At 36.3% G+C, this 12,448-nt stretch overlaps 1 protein-coding gene across 8 annotated transcripts in view; it reads right to left on the minus strand.

The window, feature by feature from the left end:
- SOX6 (SRY-box transcription factor 6) overlaps positions 1 to 12,448 on the minus strand; it is a 368,589-nt gene that overhangs the window by 213,958 nt on the left and 142,183 nt on the right. For all 8 annotated transcript variants that reach the window (XM_082283580.1, XM_082283584.1, XM_082283585.1 and 5 more), the window contains one exon: positions 3,205 to 3,415. In XM_082283580.1, coding sequence (XP_082139706.1) covers positions 3,205 to 3,415 — 211 coding nt within the window. The remainder of the gene's footprint in view (positions 1 to 3,204; positions 3,416 to 12,448) is intronic.

The raw sequence follows: 12,448 nt of genomic DNA on the forward strand, positions 1-12,448 counted from the left end.
GTCTTCCAGTATATATTTCTTTTCCAACGCCATGGGGTGCAACAGAGACCACAAGTAGTATATACAAGCATGACACCTGATATCTGAGTATACAGCACAAAGTATTTAAGTATTTGACCCCAACAGCCCGTATTTCTCAAATTCAGATGCTATGGATGGACCAGAAAGTTACTATGTAACAAAATTAAGAGAGACTTTTCACTGTGCTGGTGTGGGGGTTAGGTCTGATGACTGGAATTCTTGAGCTCTTTACTCCACTTTTAACTCTACAATTAACTTGACATATGACAGTGTGTTAGCCCAAATCCCACAGCTACATCAATGGTCATGGAGGTCATCCCTATAAAAGAGGCTAACATGAACTATTACATTCTTTTAAAGGAGGCATTCAAGACTTAAAGCCCCACACCACAGTATACAGTAGAAACACAGGTCTTTTCCCCACGTCATTCATTAAACCAATTATATTATTCTCTCTACTTCTTAAAAACACAGCAGGTGTTTTTCAATTTGGGTAAGCAATTTTGTGGCAGGGCAGGACTTAGTACACAATGAGCTCCTCAATTGTATTGGTTGCATACCATTTTAAGAAAAGAACTGCAGAGAAATATATTTTAAAGGATTTATATTAAAGAGCATCATGTATAGTATGTGTGTGATCAGGCTTTTAATTAGGTTGTTTAAAAGACATTTTAAGAGGGCAATACAATTTCATAATCTCCAACCTCATTTCTCTAACTGACTGCACACTGTTAAAACAGTCTTAAAATAGTAATTATTTTTAAAACATTTTATTTTAATCAAACAAGCATGGACAGTTTGGGTTTTTTTTTTAATTCAGAGAAACCTCTGAAGACTAAAATAAATATTCTAATCTCTTCTAAGAATTTTGATATTCCTGGTCTACACAGAAGTTTAGAAAGATTGACATTCCTAAATGTAACATCCCGAAGCATTTCCAATCCTTCTATTAATAATTTTTCTATGTTAGTTTATATTGTATCAGCCAGATATCCATTAATTATTTTTTGTTAAACTTAAGTAGTTTTTTTTCCTACAGAACCTGCTGGATGAATTGAAAAGAACTTAACACAGAACTGTTAAAATCATCACAGAATGGCCTGGGTTGCAAGAGACCTTATAGATCATCTAATTCCCACCCCACTGCTGTAGGAAGAGACACTTTTCATCAGACCAGGTTGCTCAGATCTCCATCTAACCTGACCTTAAACACTTCCAGGGAGGTGTGTCCACAACTTCTCTGGGCAACCTGTGCCAGAGCCTCACCTCCCTCACAGCAAAGAATTGTCTCCTAATATCTAATCTAAACCTAACCTAAACACGAAGATACAGTCAAATACCTTTGAACTTACACGCAGACTTTAGAATAGCTTTCCAGTATAATGTGGTCCATAAAAGGCAAGATTATTTTATAGATCAAAAATGACCTTTATTTCACAGCTGGTGAGAACACATGGTGTGGAAGGCTCTGACTCAGAGAGAGGGATCTCTCTGCTCTGCACTCTTAAAACAACCAGTGTATACTAACACAGGGGAAGTGCAGAAAATTCTTGAGAATCCATACAAAAATAAGCTATGAAATGCTTGAATCCCTACAGATAGATACAATATTTAAACTTTTTGATGCACATTTTTATTAGCTCACCATCCAGGACACTCATGGAAAAGTCTTTGCTGTGGTGTCAATATAATCAACAGCAACTTGTGCACTCCCGCAGCAAAGTACGAGCCAAGACCTTTGATTAGTATGGGGTGTCGAACGACTGCTACTGACTGCAGAAAACAACTTTGCCAAAGTAATATTTAAAATAGTTTTCCTAGCCTAACCACCAAATCTAAGAAAGCAATTTTTAAAAGAGTGATCTTTACAGCTGAAAACAGACAGATGGTAGTAAAGAATCTGGGACATTCTCTCTTTAGAGATGTTTCACCAGCTTCAGAAAGGACACCTATAGAACATACTGGCATTTAACAATTATGCCAAGAAATTTGGAAGCCTACTTCCATTACAACATGATTTCATCCCATATTTAAACATATTATTGTATCAGCTTCAATTTTAATTGGAATCTGCATTGCTACATGGAGCCAAAGGAACTTAAAGTGCACTGTTTGAAGTGCACTGTGACCATACCATGAAATTGAGGAGTCAAAATAATTCTGAACTCATTCATATTTCAAAGAAAAAAAATGAATCACAAAGTTCTACTGCCTTGTGGGTCTGCTACATTATAAATATTCTTCCTGGGTTATTTTTAATGCCACAAAACAGAACTGGTAAAATATCTAAGAGAATCTACACAGATGCCTCCACACCTGTTTTTCTATTTCAGAGCCTCCTGCTCTCACAACTTCCCTGATTCAAACTCATGTATGAGCTCACAGACTAGAAGGTATTGTTGCAGAACCAAGTGAGACTTCATTCTACTTAGCATGGGGAGAAATTTTCATGGTGGGCCCTGGCTGTGTGCACACATACACCGACAAACTCACTCTCCAATTCTTTTTGTTTCCTACCATGGCCAAAATCTTAGCAAAATTGATGAAAGTATCTGAGTAAGGACTAGCCACATAAACTGCCTCAGCACTCAAAGATTTGTCCTCATTTTTATCTCTGTTTTAATACTTGTAACAATATCTGAGGAGACTGTTAAAAAAACAAAAGGCATTTCTTCCTCTGTAATTCTATCTATATAGGTCAGAACTATGTACTTTTGCACTTAAAACTGTTTCCCATTCTCCTAGTTACAGATGCTGGGTCATTCAAGATGAGAATTTCTAAGGCAAAACAAACCAGCTCATGTTTTATCCATTCTTATTGTTAAAAATAAACATTTATCTTTTAAAAGAAAAACAAATACAATTGAAGAATATCCCTCACAACTCTAAAGCCAGTTAATAAATCATCATAACCTAAGATGTAAGAGTTGAGTTTTCACCAAATCCAACATTCTTGCTTTGACTCACAACCAAGACAATTTTAAAAGTTTTTAAAAACTGGCATTTTTGTCAAAAATCCCTAATGGATCTCAAACTACCATTGCCATGGAAACGTGTAACTTTATCCTAGCTTTTGCCAGTTACTCAGTTTTATGGCTCTTGATACCCCACACATCCTTTATGCCATAAAAATTACAGGATTGAGGGGTAGGAGGAGCTGTATCACTCTTATCCAATGCATACCTTCTTGCTCAGTCCTGGTCATTTCTTCTAGTTTCTTCTGCTTCAGTGTGTCCACCACATCTGCTAGGCTTCCTTTGCGGCGCTCCGGCGTTCCAAAATTAACACTGGTCATTAGCTCGCTGCGGTCACGACCTCCTTCGTCGGGCTTGTTTGGTGAGGTAGAGGTATTTCGGAAGGAATATAGGGAACATAACTTATTACTCTCTGACTCCTGCAAAGAAACAAAACAATGTCAAAACAGGCAGGTAAAAGCTGAAAGCATTATTTATTAGTCTGTTGGACTAACAACCCTACATGTATCCTCCGGTTTCTAAAATGAGAATCATGATTTCAATTTCTTCATGCAAGTGTTTTACATGGGCACTTTTGTCCTTAAGTCCAGTTCTCTCCATGTTTCTAACATTCATACTTCACGCCTGAGATAATCTTCATCAAGGATTTCCCTAGTCAGGAACAAGCCACTTCAACACTTTTTAACTAATAATGTGTTAAGCTTTTACAGTTCTCTTTAGCTCCTTAACTAAGGACAATACATGTAGCACTCAGGAAGAAAGTACAGGCAAGGACAAATTATTCCTGGATAAAGCCTCAGCTAATGGAAAACAACATAACTTTAAAACCAGAGAAAGCACTAGGCCAACAATGACTGAGGAGCAAGGAATCTATTTCACAGTTAAATAAGGCTAATGGTATGTGTCTATCCATGCTCTTTATCCAGTCTATCCATACTGCCCTGTAAATTAAATTTAAATTTTTCTTAAGGAATGAAGGTTACAATGCCTCTAATAAAGAAAATGAAATGTTATTTTCAGGCCAACATAGGCAAGAATGAGCAAGGAAATGGGGTTATGACAGAACAAGCCATGTGCCAACACATAGGTAGGAAGACATGTATCAGAGGTGTTATACAGTCAAAAACATAGAAATAAAAAAGGGTTCATTCTCCTCTGTCAATTGATAGAGCTTATTTGAGCAAAAATTTAAAAAAAAAAAAAGGTATCACAAAGCAATGAGTAATGATGATTCTCCTCAATTTTGTGATATCACCCAACAGTGGAGCCTTTCCTGAACTTCTCTGGCTCAGACTTGTCATTCCCCCAGTCATACTTGCAACATTCACGGCATCTCTGCTTTCACAATTTCAGCTAAAAAGAGAAGAAGGTCTTGGATTTGTCCTCAAAAACTCAACCACAAGAATTTCTCACACACTTCCCTTTCCAAAATTGCTCTTCTATTTTAATTTTTAATAATGCCAGGCTAGGACTGCTGAACATTTGGGGTTAAAAAGTACTGATTTTTTTGTTTGTTTCTTTACAGTTTGCCTAGAAATGTTAGTGTGTATATTAGATTTCATGAAACATACTCTGTTTAAAATTAAAAAGCAATAATAGTGACAATACATTTAAAAATTAAGAGACGAATTAATAGTCTTTTCAAAAACTATTCTCGCAATGAATAGTGTTCCCCATAACAGTGGTACTCCTGCTACTTTATGAACTGAAAATACCCATTTTCAGAGCACTGAAGAAACTTGTGTTCTGAAGAAAGGCTGGGAAGCATTAGCCATCAGCAACAACACTGGAAGAGATTAAGAAGTATCTGTGCAATGTAGCAGGAGGAGCAACACCAACAGTGAGCAAGCCGGGTGACTCGGGACTGGGGACAGTGCAGGAGGAGGAGGTGACACATCTTCAAGCACAGCAGTCTGTGATCAGCACAGCACTGTTACAGTCACTGAAGAAGGAGGCAACACTTGCTAGGGATGTTGCAAATGTATTTATTCACTAAGACAGGAAATTAGGAGACGCTATCTCATCCCAGTGCCAGCAGACCATCATCAACACAGAAGGAGCGACAGAGGCTTTGCAGGCACAAACAGAAAGAGAGGTGACGTGGAATAAAAATTTTATCTTTGTTTTTTCAGCAAACAAACGTTAACGAATTTTTCATTCCATCCATTTGTATTCACTGAAGAATCAAACATCACAGAGAACAATATCTTAGACCAGGTATAGGGATGAACTTATTTAGTTGCCTTTAAAATCGAAAGCTTTCATGTATTTTACTGTTTCTGAAAACTACTTTGTATTTTCCTTAAAACTAGGTCTTACAATTTTGATTAAAAGAGCATCTTCTAATATTTTTCAAATGTAAAGCCTGAATTTCTATAATCCCTTTCCTCAGTGAAGAATTAGTACTACATACTTTGGCACTTTCACCTTTGAGGGTGACAGTATAAGAGCAACTGAGTAATTTTAAAGGAGTTTTTTCTCCAGAGAGAAATATCCTCTTACAGTACATGAAGCACACCCATCAGGCTCAAGGCAGGGGTTTTCATGCTCCCAGCAAGGAACACTAAATCTATTGTTTAGGCCGGAAACAAGAGGATAAGGCAAATCTGTGGAGCAAGTAGGAATAACGGAATGTTCTTCCTCCTGATAACCTCTCCTGTTCCTTGTCTGGACATCTACATGGTCCAGCACAATGTTCCCTTGCTGTAATGAAAGACTCCCCTAGTCCTGCCTCCATCATGCAACACATTCACCCTTCCTTTTCTTGCCCAAAAGACTGCAATAGCCACAACGGAGATGAGACAAGTTTAAACTCCACAAAAATGATGCAGATTTCAAGAATGGAGGCAGAATGACTGCCTTTGCAGGTTTTTCCAATTAATAAACTATTTTATATTGCTAGTTTTGTGGACAATTAAAATCTAGGAAAAAAAAAAAAAAACATTTGCAATATTTCTAGTTTTGTTAAGGCCTACAGCAGGTAGAGCAGGTTTTATTGACCTCACAGTAATGGCTAACTAGATAGACCAAAACACAAGTGGAGTATTCCTGTTATTTTTTTCTCTAGAATGTTGATTCAACTTTATTTGTAGAGAAGTTGCTACTGCAGCATTCAGCTTGTTGGAAATGAAATAAATGGTGCAGCATATTTATGAAGGATTTTAATTTTCACGATGGACCCTATAACCTTTTGCAGACCATTTGTCATGGCATGTCAGGTTTGTCTCAGCACCTCACCCCCTGCAAGACCAAAAGTGCAATTATCACATACATCTGATGCAGACCTGGCTATCAAAAATTAGTTTGCATTGACATGCACAAGCAGCACACAAAGACCCTCCTAATACATCCTTGTGGCCCAGGCATCCTCTGAAAATAGTCTAGTGGATCTTGTGTGTTGTCTGAAACTAGGGATATCACCTCTGCAAGTTGTTTGTTAGTCCTCTTGCTCTAATGCATACTCTCCCTAGAAAGTCTGGAGTTCAGAGGGAAAAGGACCACCACTAAACTAGTACAAGCCTGTGAATTCATGGTTAGGAAAGGAGAAGCTGGTCCTTTTGAATATGGAACAATTCAATAAAGACATCTCTTATCCTTAATAAGTTTATGAAGCCACCTTTTGCAGAATGAGAAATTCCCACTTTGTTTGACCTGAAGAGTAAAAAGAAAGGATGCTATTAAGGGTTTTTCCTCATGTATTTTCCAAGACCACGGAAGAGGAGGTAGCGACAAGTGCCTAGCCAAGATCAACTCAAATGTTTTCATTTCGCAAAATCCAAATGAGAAGTCCATCAGCACTGATGAAAATTCTCCATGATATCAAATTTCTCAGCATCTCTGATTAAAAAAAAAGAAAACTAATAATAGAGTATGACTGATATGAGTATCCACTTAATGTATGTGGACACAATCTGGTCCCCAAATTCACCCAGTAGCTCCATAATACACTAGACAAGTGACACATCCCTGAATTCTCGGGTTTAAAATTCATATATTTCTGTAAAGTATTTAAGTCTAAACTTGAAATAATGTCTTCAACACGTGACATTTCCCTTTGAAAGGGACATTTTTCAAGGTGTGCTATTCTTACCAATTTCAGTGATTTCCAGGTAAGGAGGGGGAAAATATGGAAAATATAAGCAGATAAATAACAAACATTTAGCCCATGGATAAAAGATTTAACACAGGGCATGCTTCTTCAGGATCCCACTCTGTCTTTGCTGGATTTATAAAACTATCCTCCCACTTACACACTAATACTGGATAAACATAGAACTGTTTATGTCTGCACCAGAATGCTCAAGGGGATATCTGTCCACCACAATGGAGGCATTTCCAGATAGGCTTCCAACATTTGGCAAACCATAAAATTTGAAGACAGCACATTAAAGAAAAAGAGAACAAATCTGAATGTTTAAACAACATGTACAATGATTTTGTCTCTTAATTTTTCCTCTTTTCCTGTGTCAGAAAAAAATGCTTTAAGTTGTAAAGGTATTTATTTGCAGAGATGACTAAGCCAGAAACTCTTACTGCCCAACACCTGAAGAGAGAAACTCAGTCTAGAACCACTATTAAAGCTGCTTACTATTCAGCAGGGGCAAAACTGAGCCTATTTTTGAAATGCTGGGTTTTCATATCAAGGTAAATAAATGACATTTTTCCTGTCTACATTTTCTTGCCAGCCCATTAGCACAGACCAAATTTTATTACTGATCATTCAACCCACAGCAGTTAGTGTTTTGACAAAATGCTATTATTATAACAGCTTAAATACCTATATACAGACACTAAAATTTAAGGATTAAGTTCCAAGCTGAAAAAAACAGAGAAAAATAAATAAATGCACAAAAGACCGAAAACCAGAAATTAGTGGGGCATGGACACTAAAACACTATGGATGACTCATTAGGGGATAGATAGCCCATGCATGAAATCATACTTTACTTTCACTAAAACTTCCACCTTACTCCTATGTCAATTGTAAAACAACATGAAGAGTTCCAGCACAATATGGGAAAAGCTTTCCTAAGTCTATCCTTGGCATTTTTCATGTTGGAGGGAAAGTATACTTGAACCAACCTCAAATTTTCTTGGAATATATGTGGTCTGACAACAGTTTCCTTAGTCTTACCAGCTTTCCAGGCTGCCTGGTGTAAACAAGTGACCTGTTGGCCATTTCTTTCAGAGTTGTTGTGAATGGCTCAAGTAAAGCTTTGGTAATGGCAGGAACAATTCTGACAATTACAAACAGCTTGGTAAAAATAAAGACAGGGACTCTGCGACTACACACATGGTATTTTCTTCACACAATTCCTTTAAAACTGTTACACTAAGATAATATGTAAAGGTAGTTCATGAGGCCTCTTGCTCTGAGAAAATTATTTTTTAGCAAGTACATTCACTAAATTTCACAAGTTACACTCTTCAAAAAGATAGCTAATGGTTTCTGTACAAAGAAAGGAAAATCCTTACAGTTTGTTTCTACTGAAAAGGGATTGAGCAAATAATAATAATTTTCCTGTTAGTGTAAAAAAAATTTTCTTGTGCATTTAGATTCTAACAGCTTAATTAGCTCATTTTCCATCAGAACTCCCACTGGTTTTAACAGGATAAATGAGGAAGTACTGCTGGAAGTGATGAAAATAAAGGTATTGGTAGTTGACCCAGCACTTCTCATACTGGGAAGGTAATATTTATAGCAATACCTGCAAGCTGAATCATGAGCCAACTTGGTCACCTTTTATGAAGTCTTTTCACTTCCAAAATAGAGCAAACAGACACAAAATTAGAGTTTTGTTGGTGAAAGATTACAGGCTAAAAAGAAAATTCAATATTCTTGCTCCTTCCTCCAAAAGGCCAAAGCACAAAATATGGAGGTCTGTATTTGAGGGTTGAGGTGCAACATCTTGGTTTGGGGACACCACAATGACGAGTGGAGATCTGCCTTGGGACAGACCTCTCTGGTATTCTCATAAGGGTTAGGGACAGACCAACAGCCTGGTGAACCAGATTCTCTGCTCAGCAGTCTTAAACGGGGGGAAGTGCACAAGGCTGCGGATTTTAATGGCACTATTTGTGTTTCACATAGGGAGGATGGATCCTCTGGAGCTCTCTGAAGGTAAGAAAATAGGAAACCTTGGGAAATGAAACGGAGGGCTGTACAAAATCGGGGTCACAGTGCTAGTTAGCAATTTAATAATAACTATGATCAACTTTGATTGAAAGTTGACGACTGCAATCCCACTTAATAGCCAGAGAGAAAACTGTTTCTGTAAGAGTTCAACTGAAATCACAGCATGAATGGCCAAGAAGTAGAAAGCAAATATTACTAACATAAAATGTGTTAGCTGAATTGCTTATTTCCATGTGGATGAGGCTTTTCTGTTATAAAGGGATATTTATCTGTCTCTGCATTGAATGGGACACATGTAAACACCCCAGGAAAGTTGGATATCCAGAGTGGTTTTGATTCCAAGTACTAGAGGCATGCTGGCACTTGGAACTAGTCTGGAGTTAACATATAATGAAAGCAAATGTTTACAAAATCATTTCCAATCACTACATTAAATATGGTTTCCCTTTTTGAGGAATTTAATTAAACAGAATTAAAATAAATTAAAAATCTAAGTGATCATTTCCAATTCTCATCTGATTAAGAAAAAAACACAAAAGTTTTATTAAGAAAGATTTATTTAAATCCAAGCCTTGAGAATGACTGCTATGAGCTATTGAGAGAACATAATTTGTTAAGTCTCAGCAAATTATGCTAGTGGGAGGGCAAATGGCAAGTAGTGGAATAAAGCCTCAAGTCTCTAACTCAGCATTTACTCCGATAAAACTTAGGCTGAATACAATCTGTAAAGGGTTTGTATTTCATCTTTTATACACATTTAAAAACCTCAAGAAGGAACAACACAACAGTAAGGTCCAAGCCAAGAAATAATATGCTGAATTTAGAGTTAAAAAAAAAAGAAAAGAACTTTAGATGAAAGGTTTAAAAACGAGATGTCATAATAATCTGGCATATATAATCCAAGTATGGTCTTATGAAGAGGCCACTGCAAAACCAGCTGTCTGTTTGGAAGGAATAGGCAGGGGCTTTTTGTCTCATGTAAAATACGACCACTTAATTGCAGCAATCCCTTCCTACTCAGGCGTTGGAGCAAACCAGGTAAACCAACTTTGGGTACAGAGATTTCAGAAGGTTACAATTTTTAGGCCTTGTGATTTAAACCCTCCTCTTTACAAATGAGCAGCGATTTGAAACACGTTGACAGGCACTTTGCTCCTTTCCACAATGGAAAATCACCCCAAAATTTTAAAATACAATGACAAATCACTTCTATACAGCAATCAACTCACCCACAAAAGATATGCATAAACTCATGTGGGCTTTTGTAAGAGTTAGATGCTAAGGATTTCCTTAATTATCCAGATACCATATGTCCAAACTCCCAGTGTTTAGGTTTGGTAATAAATCACAACAATATTGAGACTTTATGCCCTGTACTTTGGTTAAATGCTCATATTAAGGAAAAAGTAATGGACAGCCATTTACAAAATGAGTATTTAGACTTACATTTTCATCTAAACTGAAACTGAAGAAGCATTGTGATCAGTCCCAGCTGATCAGCACTGTTTACCTCTTGGGTAAATAAAGACACATATTTTGTGATGCATGCTTGTCAGAAGCTGCCAAATAAAACAAGGATTGTGTGGCTTGGATATTCCAGACCACTTTGTATATATCCAACTTCCCCCTATTAGGTCATCTTAATTGTCCAACTTATAAGTATGTCTATTGTAAATATAAAAATAAAATTTGTCTTTATGTTTTTAGCAATATCAAGTGCACATGAAAATCCTCCTCTGTATATAGTTTCATGACATGTATAACATGCTTTATGTTCCCCTTTTAGTATTTGCAGAGGAATGCATGCAGGAAACCAGCCTGCTGCATAGAGTACTTGTATTTCTTTAAGGTAAACACTGATGAAACATTTGGAGGATTGAAATAAAAACAAGACATTTATGAGACATAAAGGTATCACATAAAATTGCCGTGAATTACAATAACATTGGCTGAATCCCAGAACAGATAATCCTTATAAACATGCAGGAATGTTGTAAACTGTATATGAATGTCAGTGATACAGTACATTAGGAGATTCATATTACACTTGGTGCTGTGTAAGTTTCAGTCCCTGGGTTTTTCATGGCCTCAAAGATTAAAATAAATATATGTAGTATCTTTCCTTCCTCCATGAAGATATTTTATGTACACAGTTTTATTATGCTGAACAAAGATACCAAAGTCTGTTTTTTCTTGAGCTGTCAAAGTACAAAAGAAATGCAAAAAGTCCTTGCACAGATGTAGTAAAGTGCTGGATTTTATCTTTTGGCAGGTGCTCAATATGCAGCCCACATAATCACATGTTAATGACTGGAGTGTGTTAATCAGCATGCATACCTGATTCCTTCTTGCCCAAGGAAAAAAAAAATTAACAATTTAGAATGTGTTAATGCTCCTACATTTGAAAAAATTCATGTCAATATACAGAAGTGAATTAAAAAGTTTTCGAAAATTGCTTCATAAAAATAGGAAATGTTAAAATAGGAGAAAGGAATAAAATTGCTGCAGATTTAGATGAACATAAACCACAGGTCTTTTGCGAAGAACTCAGGTGATGATTAATTCTGTTTAAACACAGTTTCCCTAGAATATAGGGAAAGGTTTAAAACAAACCATGTATTTGGAAAAGAAAAATTATACAATGTCAAAAGGAAAATAAAACAAGTATAACAAGCATGCCAACAGGAACAATTATTTAATTCTTCTTCAAATAAAGTTCAATTTTGTATTTCACCACCTCCATTAAGCACATTATCCTGCACTCTTCTAGGGAATTGTTTTATTGTTTTTAATATGAAATGTTAACATCTTTTTATGCTAAAGCTAGTAAAACTAAGTCCTTGATATTTCAAACCTTTAGACATCTGCTTAACATTATAGTTGCTGGTAGTCCTAATAAAGTCAAGTTAAGCACATACCTGAATGCCTTCTGAATCAAAACAACATGCTTGAAAAAAAAATTAATTCTATATTTTCTGCAATATATTTCTCAAAGGAATTTGTTTTTATGGAAATACAAAATAGCATATCCTCTGCTTTTTCACACCCTTTAATTTCACCCAAAACTTCATACCCATGCAATTATGTATGTAGGTATTTACCTCTTTAGTTAGATAAAAATTCTAATGCACTACCTGACATGCAGAAATAATATCACAAGCAGAGTAGAATTGCTTTCCATCATCACAAAACTCAGATTTGTACATGTAAATAACAGCTGCATGAGCAATTTAGCAGAAACAGAATTGCCAGAGTTTAGGGCATTTATGTTTGATGCATTTTATATGTTCATATTCAGTCCGTAAAGGAACCAAAA

The sequence above is a fragment of the Coloeus monedula genome (assembly GCF_965178545.1).
Source record: "Coloeus monedula genome assembly, chromosome: 6".
Lineage (NCBI taxonomy): Eukaryota > Metazoa > Chordata > Aves > Passeriformes > Corvidae > Coloeus > Coloeus monedula.